At 35.5% G+C, this 15,454-nt stretch overlaps 1 protein-coding gene across 1 annotated transcript in view; it reads right to left on the reverse strand.

Moving 5' to 3' along the window:
• The window catches only part of DPYD (dihydropyrimidine dehydrogenase), a 308,687-nt gene that overhangs the window by 212,556 nt on the left and 80,677 nt on the right, over positions 1-15,454 (reverse strand). Inside the window, exons 6-8 of the mRNA XM_010006772.1 lie at positions 9,063-9,259; positions 5,118-5,199; positions 1,782-1,869 (exon numbers count right to left, since the gene is read on the reverse strand). Coding sequence (XP_010005074.1) covers positions 1,782-1,869; positions 5,118-5,199; positions 9,063-9,259 — 367 coding nt within the window. The remainder of the gene's footprint in view (positions 1-1,781; positions 1,870-5,117; positions 5,200-9,062; positions 9,260-15,454) is intronic.

Raw genomic sequence — 15,454 nt, forward strand, 5'->3', positions numbered from 1 at the left:
AAAACTGCTATTGCTTAAAATTTATAAATGCTATATTGCATTAATATAGAGAGCACTTGGTTTGTCCTGTCTTTCATTACCAGTATACAAGGCCACATTACTGTCCAGTGTCTTACACTAGTACTGTAAAAGAGAGATGACAGGCAGACAAAGGGGTACAGAGAGGGATCAGCTTCATCAAAAATGCAAGGTAGCTTCCAATGACAGAACTTTGTAGGAACACATAATCCTTCATTAACATTTAGGCCCTCTGTTTCCTAATACAATCAGTGAACACATGGCTGACAGAACTATGCTTCAGATATCTTCCCTTGTTTATTAAAATTCTGTATCCTTTCACCTAGCATGTGTATGGCATAATGCTTTCTAAATATATTTCTATCAAAAAATATATTACATTAAGATAACTTACATAAAGTGAAAAAATAAGCTCACATACATAAAACATTCCAGTCCCATGTGCGATGCTCAGTAGTCATATTTGCTAACCTTTAAATGAACTGTTACATTAGATTTCTGAGTCAGAAATGCAGGAAAATCATGCTGACATTCCAAAAATGACTGAAATCTTCCCTAAATGCTAGACTCTCAGGAAAAAACAAACAAACAAACAATAAACAAAACAACCTCATTTATGAATGAATCCCTCACTGGTGAGATTTCACAAAGCAGTTTGAAAGACAGATTAAAACAAAGAAGATCAGTTGGACCATTGCCTTGTATACAATTACATCAAAATATGACACATCAGAATTCCTATACATGGAAGGTGTCTAACAATGTGAGGATTTAAGATTATATAAATCACAACACTGTACTACAGTCGCATGACAGAAAAGACCTGCAAAGCTTATTATACTGCATACCCAGATGGCAAACAACAGTTGTCACTGTACTAAGAATTACATCTCTGTAATCAATAATAGGAAGGAGGAACAGTTGGACAACTTGTTTTCTATTATGTTCACTTAGGCAATGTCTAGATCAATAAAGACCATTAAGCCTCATACCAACTGTAGACGATGCCTGCTCAACATGCCTATCGTATGGTAGCAATGGGTCCAGCTGCACTTCAAAATACTTGCAAATGCATAACAATTCTAATCTAACATTAAAAAGAAGCACTGGTTCAAATAGCAGGCAGGTGCAGGAATTTTTCATCCTATGAGAGAAGAAGGGTCTATGATGCCAGTTTTAGTATAAGTCAAAGTAAGCTCATTTTTTTAACCCATTCCTTAATGACATTTCACTACAGCCTATCTGAAGGATGTTACGTGTTTTATATAGAAGAAACAAAAAAGCACCCAAGCATGGTATCACTGCCTTACATATAGACTCAGTAATTACATAGGCATAGTAAGCTGTTCGCAGAAATGGAAAATGAACTTGTGTATCACTCTGGGACAATATGGCAATTAATTACAAGTAATTTTTACTTGTATTTAAAATTACAAGTAAAATGTTTTTACTTTTAAACTTTTTTTAAACTATTTTTAGTTCATTTTTAAACTATTAAACAAATAATAAATCAATCCATTCAGCTACACTCTCATCTTACTTACAAATCTATCATATAAATGAGAAAACATGAACAAACACCTGTCTAAAGAGAGCTAACTTTACCTTCCTGGGTTTGTTGCTTTTTTTCCTTACATTCCACACTTCCATAACAAATCAAACTGAAGCTTTCTCATGTCATGCAATTAACACAGATAGAAGTCCTAGTTTACTCTTAGTTATTCAATTTGATGACAAAACACAGGACAGTGAGGTGCTCTTACCTATTCCAATAAAGACTGCTTCATAGCCATCTTCTTTCAAGGTACGGAGTGTCATTCCCTCCATTGCAAGGCCTTTACTAAAAATTATCTGAAAGAAGTAAAGATTACTTGGTTTTAATGTGACAATGTGAAAATAATTTCTATCGTAACCCATATACAGACATCTCACAGGATCTTCTAGAGCAAAAAAAACAAAGCAAAATAATGTTGTTGCTTTTTCCCCCAAAATCAGGACTAAAAGGCTGGATTGGCTCTGATTTAAGTAAGTGGCCCAAACTAGATATGGATAAATGGTACCTTCAAATCATCCTCAGAGGAAGCCCATTACAGGTTAGTTTGGTTTCTGCTGAAGGCTAAAAGAGTTAAAGCAAGCTCAACAAACAAAGCCTGTCTATAGAACACAATACTGAAGTAAATGTTATAATGGCAATTTTCTACTGTGAGTAAATCAGTGCTAACAACAAAAAAAGTTGCATTCCCATGTGAAAACTAGAATTTAAAAAACATGACGTAGAAGCAAGAACCTCCTTTAGGGAATATGTGCTAAACAGATCACCCAGCACACTAACCAAAACGAAGCAATTTAGGCTATTGCAGAAGCATTAGATAAAGCATGAGCCTCTTACAGAGAAATAAAGAAAATAAGACATGACAGTACTGTGTATTAACAGGAGTTCTGAACAGAAAACCAACCAAAGCTTTCCCACACAACATCAAGTACTTGGTAGGCCTACAATTGCACAGAATGCATCACCAATCCCAAAAGAAGGATGGTATTGCTTTGTGCTGCACTCCCAAAGCTCACAGCATGTATTTTGCACTGTGACCGTTACCTAGAACAGCTTTATGTCAAAAACCCACAGTGAAGACAATGTTATTTGTGTGGATTCAGAAAACCTGCCTGCAAAACACTGAGCCAGAGATGGCAGTGTGTCTGAAAAAAGTTCTGTGAAAATTACCGCATGTCCTCCTTGCTTGAAGTGAAGCACACTGCTCTGCACAGTAAAATAACAAAGGTTTTCAAAATTAGAAATGAGATCAGCTTTGATTTAAACTTGCAATTGTTAATTTTAACTTAGACAAGTAACAATACCCAGATTGTGGTGATTGCTGCACATTTATTGAAAGATATAAGTCACAGTAATAAAAATGCACCTATGATCTATATTTGTTTCAGTTCAACCACTATTCCCTTCCAGAAGCAAAAGCTGAAACACTGCTGAAATGTTCCACCTGCAATCCTGCTTTGAGCACAGGTTCAGCAACTACAGTTGTTAAGAGAGTGTGACAGGGAAGAGTGTTTGCTGCATGTTCAGCAAACCAGTCTCTATAGCTGGGGTCATGCAATTGAAGATACACACACCTTTTGTTCATCTCTCCTAACCCCAAGGCTTTTGAGCACAAAGCGTGTCATTCCTTTTCTGATATTTTGTACTTCTTGACATGGGTATGTGTGTTTTTATCTCTGTACTTTAGACTCTCTGAACTTGAATGTTTTCCTCATAGTCTTTGTGATATCACTTGTGTAATCACTTTACACAATGCCACACTTTACTGTGTAAGCACTACACTTTGTGATCTTAACAGTTTAGTCTTCATATAATTGTGTATATTTGTTATTTAATCTGCCTATATTCTATTTAACACATTTTTCCTATTAGTTAAAAAAAAAAAAAAAAAGAAAAAGAAAAAAAAAGGGGCAGATGTAAAATGCAGTGTATAATACTTAAAACACCAATTTCTTTTTGGTTTTGGAGATTTAGTATTTTATCAGAGGTGCGAAAGCCGTGCACAGCTGTAATCCTTTCAAGATCCTCACTGCATCCTCACTGGTAACAAAATTCCCAAAAATTGTCATTACATGTTTTATCCTATTATGTACATATGTTGTGAAAACCTAATGAAGGAATTTAAATGGCAATACTTTTTTTATGTGGGGATGTGTAATACTCCTAGGGTCTAGCTTTGTAATCCTTATTCAGCTGACTAATTCTTACTAATTTCATTAGAATTACTTGAATAAACAGCACTACTGAGCATTTACACAATACAGCATCTTCCACCACAGATTTTAAATGCTTTAAGTAAACACCAGAAAAGATTTCCAGCTCACAGAAGTATAAAGCAAAGGTATTTAGTTAACCAGATTGCCAAAGGGTCAATTACAAGCCAATGGCAGATCTTGGAAGCAAATTTACATTGTGATTATCTGCTATACTTCAAAACTGCACAGGACTTGCAGGTCAAGATGACATGGTGGCTCTATCAGTCAGTTCTGGAGACCTTTTCATAACAGGGAGCCCTGGGGAACTGAGTTTTGCAGAGGGTTCCTAGGAGCCTACTTTGTCAAAAATTGTCAAGGTGCTCTGTTTTTAAACCCCATCCCTAACTTAATCTCCGTTCTATCAGTGTTGTCAAAGGTTGAAAGGGATCTTTAGAGTAGAAAAATAGACCTATATAGCATTTAAAACCTTTTCTTACACCTTACCAGCATTTTTATAAAACCTGGGCAGAATGAGGTTCTCACTTGTGTTTTGTGACAATAATCTACTGCTTCATAATATGAACCACCACAAAAGATTCCAAGAAGAATGTCTTGCTTCACTGATTGCTGGAGTATCATGTTTAAAATTATCAACTGCTCCTGGTACTCAAAAACTTGATCCAGTGATGCATTCTATACTTGTAACTTCTATTAAAATGTGCAGCAATTTTAAACGCTATCTAAATCTTCAGCTCAAGCCCTAAATTAACAATAAAGCAATGTTCCCATTATCTATAAACAACACACATTTGTTTAGCAGAATAATGCATAACTATTGCTTTCCAAGAAGTTGAATGACTGTTATTGTTTAGAATAGATGATCATGCTAACACTTTGTTTAATTTCATGCATTTTATTATAAAATTAACTTGGATGCAGGACTGTAGGATAAACTACTAAGAAAAATCTCAGGAAGAGGGAATGAAAGAAGTATCAAATACAAATGTTTTCAGTTCTGCCAAACCTGCATGAAAAAAACTCGATTAAAAAAATCAAATCATTCCAGTAGCTACGTTGAACCCCTAAAGCAATTTAGGAATTTGTTTCTTACAGACAATTAGTCACATGCAGGCATGCCAGATGAGAACTATTGATTGCCCTTTTCCAAACTAGTGGCATTCAGACAGGAGACAGACAAATGCCCTGAGCAAGAGGAAGCATCTTCCTGCCTCTGTCTAGCATAGCTTTTAATTGTTCTTTACTAATGTGCATGACATTTTGCTGTTAATCTTTGGCAGAGTTCTTGTTCTTTTTCTTTGAGCTATATATAGGCACGATATATTTTTCATTACCTTCACGCCAAGATCCTTCATAAGCTCAGCTTCAAAATTCACTACATCGTACGGCAATCGGAACTGGGGGATTTCAGATGTGCTAAAAGAAATAAAAGCACTTGTGAAATACTTCCAGCTATGAAGAATGAAGGCTTTCTCTATTTGTTAAAATTTCAATACTTATACCTTAGTTAATTTTGATATATGTGAACAGAAATGTGCTGAAGCTTGACCACTGTTTTTTTTTTAAAATTGTAGAAGAGATAAAATATGATTATTCACCCAATGTTAAAAATATAGGCCAGGAAGGCAACACCTTGAGGCCAATCCTGCCCACACTTGAAGGTAAACTTTTAATATAGGTTAAGCTTGCATCCAAAATAGCTTCAGCTCCATTATTTGTGTTCACCAGAATATGTAACACTAAAAAAACTTAAGATACACATTTAAGAAAAGATCTCATGTCTACTAAAAGCAAAGTAATCTTCTAGCTATCATTAAGCTATCTAATAAAATAGAATCAAATTTCCCATATATGTATTTTTTTAAAGTGTTGCATATGCTATTTGGAGCAACATTATTTAAAACTGTACGCTTCTCCATTTCACTTTATTTTTTTTTTTTAATTATCTTTCAGGACAAAGTCATTAATTTTCCATCAGCTCTTGGTCTCAAATCTGCTTTTTGATTTAACGTGTATTAGCTGGCATTTTCTCCTTCTGGGGAAGTTTAGGAATGACACAGAATCACAGAACTCTTAATGTCCTGTATGGGGAAACTGAAGTGCAAGTATAGAATCTCAATTTGTATCTACTGGTACAGATTTTTTTCTCTCCAATGAAATTACATCAATGTAACTCAGTTAACTTTTTTTTCCCATAAAACACATTACAGGCAAAAAAAGTGAATTTCTGTTTTAGATACTTTTGTTCATTGAAGGTAAAAAAGCTGAATATGCAGAAACCTGAATATGTGAAAGTCTGTCCCCAGCTATTTCTAAGATTCAGTCTAATCTGGTTTCAAATTAATGGATTCTGTAATTTCCATAACAAAGCACTGGCATAAGAAATTCACTGTGCCTTTATTTACATATTGTTAGTGACCACAGCATCTTTAACATCTAACTTTGACAGGCCAGAAGGAATTAATTTATTTTAAATAGCATCAACTTTAATTGTATTGATAAGAAAGTGGTGCTCATCCTTACAGTTTCTAATACTACCCTTTTTTCACATTTCCTGACCAGTATGCAATGAAAACTGTTCTAAATATCAGATATAATGAACGTGTCATGACAGCACAACTTTCACGCTAAGTAAAAAGATGTGTGAGAGAAACTAAATTATCAATATGATACTGCAACAGAGGTTCAATAAAGAAATCTAATAAAAAACCCTGGAAAGCTCTATTTACCAAGCCACCTATATATTTTGTTGAAGGTCCTTTCCATGGCTCCTAGAACCCAGAATAACACTGGAAGAGTTATGTCACTGTCAGAATTTGTAAACAATTTTTTGCTCTTCTGAAACATTTACATACAGTCTTGTGCTGTGGTATATGCCCACATATATGTATGTATAAATGTACACATATGTATGTAAAAATGTACATATATGTTCATAGGCAAATTCACACAGTTCTGTGAAGACACATGCATGCAAAATTACCATGAAAGGAAGTATTTTATGAATGTCAGTGGGTAAATCAATAATTCTCACATAATTTCTTCCAGCAGCAGGAGACAGTCTCTGACTCTGCAATGGAGAGTCAGAGGGGAAAAGGGAAACGGAATAGAGGTGCAAAAGGGATGCAGTGAACGGGACAGTGTCCCACAAATTCACCTCTTCTTCAAATCTGATCCAAGCTAGAGGTACTTGGACAGGTGCTTGGAGTTTCTCAGTGATCCTAAAATTCTTTTGCTCAAGAGATATTCCTTTGGCCTATTGAGAGAAATATTTTGGCATGTTGTAATTAGTAGCATAGCTAGGAATATAAGCAGTGAAGTGTGTTCTCTGTTTCTAAGCAAGAGAGCAATCTGCTCATGTCTACTTTGCTATAAAGCATAGATTTTGTACAACTGGTGAAATGTAGGAAAACCTGTCTATGAATGTGAAAATTTCTGACATGTTCAGGTAACCACAGACTTATGCTATGCTTAAATATCACAGCACAGGAACTGCAATCACTAGACACTTGTCTATCTCCACTATATAATTGAAGCTAACTATGATGTTATATACATGTGAAGAAACATCCTTACTAAAAAAGGCAGAGTAAACTAAAAAAAGGCACAAGCACTGCCCTTCCAACTGACTGATTCCACAAACATTATTTAGTCTTTTTAGCCATTTGAAAAGTCTATGAAGCCTTGAAAACACACCCATCAATAACCCAAACTTCTTAGAAGGTGCACTGCAAAGATTTGAAAATGTAATAATAGATGGTTGCTGCCACAGGCCAGCCTCTTTTCTGTTGCAAGATTAAAAGTATAAAAGGAATTGATGCCCTTAAACCAGATGTCAAACTTTCTAGAGTGAATGGAAGTAAAATTCCACCTTGGTTGCTATGTGTTCTTTAAAACTCCAAAGAAATATAAACAAGTTAAAATTCACTGCTTGACCATTAAGATACTAACAGAACAGGCAAAATTCAGCCTAAGGCTTTCTACAGAAGAACAAACAGACTAAACTTTACTTTGAATTCAACTTAAAACATGAAGAACAAGTGAAACTTAAGATCATGTTGCTTCAAATACAGTAAGCAACTGCAGAAAGTACTGTATTAAATTGCTGAGTCCAACATGAGTCTAACCTGTAACCAAGTAAAGCTTCATTGTTAGAAATATCTCATTATTTCTTATTACTTCATAGCAACAAAACTGATTTTAAATCTGGTACTTGTGAAAATGTGATACACAGCTGGTGAACAGGTATTTTGTATACTAAATTTGCAGTTCAAGTAAAACAGCTCCACAGTTAAATGCCTATGTATTAACACCTTGATAATTAGGTAGAAAACTTCTGAACACTAGTAGGAAAAATGCAAGTAATCAGTTCCACTTCTCCAGCATTGATTCACTGTCTTCCAGAGCACTGAATGAGTATTTGACATTATGGATCAAATTCATTAACAGTGTCAATTCTATTGATTTCAGTGATGCTGCAGTGAGAAGTGCAAGCACATCACCCTTTTTCTCTCTGTTTCTTTTCACTTTTTTTTTTTTTATGTGAACACTTTAGGGTGAGTACAACTTTGACATGCAAAATTCAATTTTGATTTTGAATGGGTTTGTATCCACTAGTCAGTTTCTGAAGTATTTAATCTTATTCTTAGGGATTCCAACCACATTATAAGATACAATCTCAGCTGTTGCTACAGTGATAAAAAACCAAAACTATCTTCTAGTGTAAAGACAATGACATCATGCAAATATCAGCCAAGTGTTCACCATACAGAAAAACTGCAAAAGTACCTTCCTTTGAGTATCTGCAATTTGTTGAAGGTTAAGAATTGTAGGGGGTTTATTTCACTCTTAAGGTAGGGCTTATTAAACTTGGAAGTCCAGGCATACATGATGGATTTATTCACTGCCACCTTTATTTGTATAATGTAGCTCATTAAAGCATTCTAAATTTAAAATTCTACATGAAATTAGTATGTCTAAAGCATTTTAAACATCTACTAGTTCTTTTACTATGTAGGGCTACAAGTACTTTACCTTGTTTCAAAAGTTTTGGATTAGGGAAAATGGTTCCTGACATAATTTTCTAAAGTGTTGATTTAATAATGACCATTTCACCCCGGAATTTTAGAGGTCATAGGAAGAGACAGTAGGAGACAGCCAGCAGATTTTCAATTAAAGCTTGCCCGTAACTGTAGCCATTTTAACTACGTTGGCACAATATTTTTTGCTATGTTGTCTACAATTTTTGGAATCAGCACTTTGTTGTAATTGTTTTTTACCTTAAGCCACCAAGATACTCCTGCTTTTCAAATATAGTGATGTTTGAATAGCCCAGTCGAGCCAAAAATGAAGCACAACTTAAACTTGCAGGTCCTGCACCAAGGAGAGCTATCTTCACATGATAGGCTTCAGGCATCTCTTCTAGAGGAGGTAAGGAAGGGTTTCTGATCTGAGGAATATTCATAGCTTTGAACACCTGAAAAGCAACACATTCAACATGTTACACATTTTGCATTCTGTCCTTAAATTTTATTATTTATACTGTAAAGGAAGCTTCTCCTAGTACTGTCACATATCATTAATGTATTATTGCAAATTGCTTCCAAACATTATAAGGATTTCCAAATGACATGGTGTGTGCATTTGAGGGAAGTTGTAGTTACAGGGCTTGAGCCTTCTATCGTTCTTACTGTCTTAAAAATGTCTGAAGTCAGATCTTTCACTACTGTAAATTTTACAGAGATGATGGAACTAGACTATGAATACCAGAACAGTAATACAAAGTCAGCCAGATGGCAGAGAAACTCTAACACTAAAAATTTCCTTCTAAACAAGGTTCAGTTTGATCTTACTGCTTGAAAAGTATTTTTTGCAGATAACGCAAGGGATTACAATGCCAGGGAAGTCTTTGCTTCTTCAAGAGACATCCTATGTGACCTTCGATAAATCATTTAGTGCTTGACTTTTTTAGAGGTGAAACATAACTAACCTGAGGTGGTTTTGAACATTTTTTTTAGGAACTGCCTCTAGTCCTCAGTGCTATATTTTCAAAGGTAATCCATGCTTTAAATGCCTCCTCTTAAATAATTCTGAAATAAGTTGTTTCGTGGTAGTTGTTCATTTATTTCAGACATTTCTCACTTCTTAATCAGGTGTCCAAAAGTTGCAGGCATACCTAAAAGTTGGTCTGTTCTCCCTATACCTCAAATCTTCACCTGTAAAATGGTGATGACCTGCTCCATTCTGTATTAACTATTAAAAGTACTTTAGGACAGTCTCTAACCACTATTATGTGCTTTTACAGAATGCAGCACAATGGGCTCTGAAGCTAATTGTAATGTCAGTGTATTTCAGATTTCATTAAATGTTCTTTTCTTAGGCACACAGATAAGAGGTTAGAGCAGAAATATTCTACATTTACTGAACTAGACTGCATTATCCTCTGCATCTACATATGCTGAGGGGAAGGAATGGAGTCTCTAACTTTTATAACCTCAACTCACCAAGATTCTCCTGCTTTTTGAATATGATGATGTTCAAATAACCCAATCAAGCAAAAAAGGAAGCACAACTTAAACTTGCAGGTCCTGCACAGCTCACAGAAGCCCAATATTATACCAAAAGAACACGAGTTCATTGCATTGGGATTCTCAGTCATATAACAAATGCTTCAAGGCTGGACCTCAAAAACTACCAGAAGAAAACGTTGTTTCCCTTTTATTTCAATGAAGACCCATGTTCCGTAAGAGCTACCTAGTCCTCCAAAATACGTATGTTGTCATTTGTCTTAATTAATATAATATTTAATCTATTCAATGAGTTTGCCAACTGTTTTTACTTTCCTTAGAACTCAAAAAGGAAAGATCTTTCAAGTTAAACTTTGGCAATTCCACTTGCGAATAGAATCTTTCATTTATATTTTGAATCAATGTTCATTTTCTTCATGCACACTTGAGCACTCATGCTAGGTAAACCAATGATTAGTTCCTTCCCCCTCTAAAATTCCTGTGTCAAATTCCCTCAGTCTTTGTAAATTGACATAGCATTTTAACAAACTGCAAGAAGCAAGTGACAGATAATTGTTTTTAAAAAAGAATCACTTAAACCTGACAATTCATACAATCTGGGAAAGTTTAATGTGATCATTAATGGATTTCACAGACTGAAAAGCTTATATTTTACTGTGAAACTAGACTGTGATAACCAAAATGCAATGGGAACTAAAATGTCTGTTTTGTTACATTCATGCAGAAATGGCTTGAACGACACCAAAATTCCATTAAAGACTCATGCAGTTATTTTTATCAGGCTACTCAGTAATACAAGTTCTATAACTTTTATATTTATTGTGTATTGAACACTATGAATATGCATATGCTAAATAGATTTATCACTAAGTTTACTTTATTGTTAACGTAATTCTTTTTATATTTGTTATTGAATAATCATACCCATGAACTAAACGTTACACTGAAGCGCTGCACGACTCCAGTGCAGTGTTAAGCTTCAGAAACCAAGCACTCATGCAGAAAATCCTAGTAGTTCAGGCTGAATGGTCAACTTTAATTCTGCCTATTTGCAAATAGGGTGAAACTTTATGCAGCACAGCCAGCTTGTGCAGCAATATCTTGCCATCTGGAATTCAGTGGCAGTTTTGCATATTAAGGCTGGCAGGGTAACTGTGTGAAAATAGCAAACTGCTTCAATGCATTTCAAAGGATTTTCACTCACCTCATGGGGAAGTTTCCCTATGCTGTAATTCACCTAATTAAATATCAGGGAATTCTGCTGTACAAATCCTCTGGTGTGCAGAGACAGCTACCTTGCAAGCAAGTGTTCAATGCCACATTACATGCACAAGTCCTCTCCAATTTCTATCTGCTCAGACTGTGGTCAGGATGCAAGCAAAGTTTAATATTATTGCCTTCCTTGTCCAACTTCTCTTCAGAAAAGATGATTTAATTTTTGCTTGGAGTTTTTCTTTTGTTTTGCAGTGCTTTTTAACCAAGACCCATTATTGAAAATGAGACCAAATAATAAATGTTAAAACTAGATTTCTCAATGGAAAGACTCAGCTATCATCCCCATGTCTGCCTTTCCTTCTGGCTCTGTCTCACACAAACAAAAGAGATTGGAGAGATTATTAATAGATATTAATGAGCATTTTCTTTAACTTTTTTTATTGAATACTATGCAACAAGCATTATTTCACCAACCAGGGCCTATTCAAACTAGATCTGCACAGATTCCATCCACTTCTTACACATGTCCATTGGGGTCCCATAGAAAGGATATCCTGGTTTACAAAAAAAACTCTGGAGACACTGTCCTCAAGCGAGATATAATTTGATCAAACTGAAACAGCCAACCTATTCCACTAAAGTTACAACAACTCAAACAATTTCTCTCTGGATCCAGACATTTATAACATAGTACAGTTTTCCCATTTGCATTACTTCAACAGATAAAGGCGTGAGGTCATTGGCTCATTGTTCTCTCCAGTATGAAATCTGGGGGTTTGTTCACTGCTCCCTTGTAAATCAAATATCCTTTCACTGCAGTAGAGTGAAGTTTTGTTCCAAACCATTCAGTAAACTCAACAAAGAGCGTAATTCCAGGCACTGTATGCAAACACAAATTTGTATTAAGGTTCCACTTAAGCAAACTACAGTGATTTCAACTGCTGAACATCTGATTCAAGCTTAATTTTTCTGGAAACTTTAAGCCAATTCACTCCAGCTGTTTTTCAGAATGCAGACAGGGGAAAGCTTACCATTTTCCTCATGCAATTTAACTCTGGTTCTTCACCATGAGACTCAAGTATTAGTATGTTTTGATGAAAAGATGTGATATTTTGCAGAGACTGGTAGGTGACTCAGTGAAGTGCATTTTGCTAACTTGATGAAAATAACTTTATGGCATAGTAAGCATGATTTACATGAACCTAAAACATTTAAAACCATTAGACCAGGTTAGAGCTGTTATCCAGAATCATGTCAATTTTTATATAGATGAGAATAAATTAAAGTAACTCAGTTCAGCCGCTTTGGAGCTTTCTGTTCTGAATGTTTTCAAGACAAATATACTGTAGAAACCCTTCACCACCTATTTTCAGAATTCCAGCATGGTCATATACTTTTACTCTAATTCATCTTTATTTAAAATAATCTTTGGACTATGACAACAGATGTGTTAAATTAAAAAGTAAATAGACTGAAAGTTTAACCTCAGTGTAAAAATGTAAAAAAAAACAAACAAAAAAACAAACAAACAACAAACCAACCTTTGCCTAATCCTATGAAACAAAATAGGTTGCTAAAATCATGTTTGGTAGTCTCCAAAACAAACACAGGTAGTTGTGTTTCTTAAGTAAGAAGTGCATATGTTTAATCTCTCATCTTCATCACAATACATTAATCAACAGGAAAGGCTGAGATACAAAAAAACAGGGAAAATGAAAGGAGCAGTGGGAAAATTTAGTATTTTAATAACATAAGTTTAAATTTCATAACTAAATATTGCATTTTCTTGAGGCATAGTGCTTGCTTCCATGCTTCAGAGACATAACAGAAATAAGTGCATCAGTCAGGAGTACCCTGATTTACCTTCACTAAGATGATGAGATATCAAAGCGCTACTGATGCAGACATTAGCATCTAGCTGGTATTTATTTTAGTATGAAAGAGATTTGTATATTCTGGATTATCAGATTTTGTAGTGCACAGAAAGAAAAAAAAAGGCAATGAAATCTGTACTATTTAGGAACTAATTGTATTGGTTTCACACTTTCTCACTGGTTTCCATGGATATCTATCTGCAAGCTCATTTACATTAATCTAGGGCAGTAGAATATTCAAAGGAGAAAAGAATATTCTTCACAGATTTTAATAAAAAATGAAACAAATTGCATGCTCAATAATCTTCTTGGAGCTGTCAAATGACATGATCACACTATTTGATTTAATTGCACTGGGTAGCACAGGATGTACAGGAAGCACTTTTTCCACAGACACTGGCTAGTTATGAAAGTTTGTTGATCTTCCCTCCACAAGTTAACAGCTGAAGTTTTAATACTGCTAACTTTTATGCAAGTAGCTGTGTTGACACAACTAGGGCCTAAAGCATCTAAGACTTTTCAGCATTGTCCTGAGAAATTGGAAGTCCTCAGATTCATGCCCTGAACTGTTGTAGAAGGCTACACCACCCCTTCAGACAAATCTAAAATTGTATGATTCGTTATTATAAATTTCAAGGTGCCCTACAAGATAAAAATTAATGAAAGGTGTAAAAAATACAAATCAATACTGAGAGTTTTCTTTGTTTCTCCTGCTCTCTTAGCTTCTCAAACAATCCTCTTCTGCTCATGCAGCCCGCCCATCCGTGCTGGTGACAGTGAGGAGCCCAGGAAGCCATCCCAAGGCCATCCAACCGCAGGAGCTGCAGCTCCATGAGAATGACCTTCTCCCCCCACCTATGTTAAGACTGATCAGAGCTGTCAATACTCAACTACAAGACAGACTCTGAGCCCAAGAGCGTAGCACAACTCTTCATGGCAATCACTCTGGGAAGCAGTTGCCTCGTTGCTTGTGCTGGCTTTGGGGAGTAGGGAGGTTTCAGCACTCAGAGAGGGACCCTGGCCAGAGCCCACCTCCCAGCCTAGGCACCCTGCTGAGGTGCATCCCAGGTGAGCAGCAGGTAAGCTCATATAATGTGTCTTTTAGGAAAAACATATTAAGTTTCCTATTCCTTTTTTTTTTTTTTCCTGCTGCAGCAGTATCCAGAATACATCTCCAGAGAAGAACAAATCATCAGAACTGTAGCTGGCACAAGAGACACAGTACTTACTAAATGATCTAGTATTTAAAGCTAGTATGCAGTGATTAAAATGATAGACGTTCTATTTAGCTTGTACTGCTCATTTCAGAATTATTAACTAGAAACACAGGAGAACCTTTAGATGCAGTGTCTATCCAGAAATGTAAGATATTGAGTGCTCTTACTAGTAATACAACAGACAACAACAGATCACACTTTTACTGCAAGCTTACAAACTTGTACTTGAGTAACCAGTAATTTTTGTTTATTTTGTGGGACTGACAGCTATGTGACTCATGCCTGTATGTATTTTCACTGCAAACTCAGTATATTTTCACTGAACTTGTGTTCCAAAACTAGAGGTGTTTCCAGATTCTAAAGTATTTGGGCAAAGGAGACAGATAAAGACATTAATATAATTTTGACCTGTGTAGTAGCAGGTATAACCTGCGCTTGACACTCATCATTTATAATACTGAGCTTTTACTCCATGTTATTCTCTCGATACAACAGTTACCGTGGTAACAGCATCCCAGTATACACATTCTACAACACAAATCCAAACGGACATTTCCTTTTTTTTCACCTGAACATTGAATTGTCAAAATCCACATTTTTTTCAGACTGGATGACAATTTACTTTGAGAATGAGGTTAACATAATTACTTAACTATATGGAAGGGTAGAAAGAAAATGCAGGAGGCGTGAGGTGTCTTTTTTTTTCCCTACCATATACAAGACAAATATTTTACAATTAGGGAGTTTTATCTGCAGTATGAACAGATGATCTGTCATTGTTCAGAAGCACAAAGGGGCATACGTCATACTCATATTTTCCATTTTAAACCCACATTCC

The sequence above is a fragment of the Chaetura pelagica genome, unplaced genomic scaffold (genome assembly GCF_000747805.2).
Source record: "Chaetura pelagica isolate M959 unplaced genomic scaffold, ChaPel_1.0 scaffold69, whole genome shotgun sequence".
NCBI lineage: Eukaryota > Metazoa > Chordata > Aves > Apodiformes > Apodidae > Chaetura > Chaetura pelagica.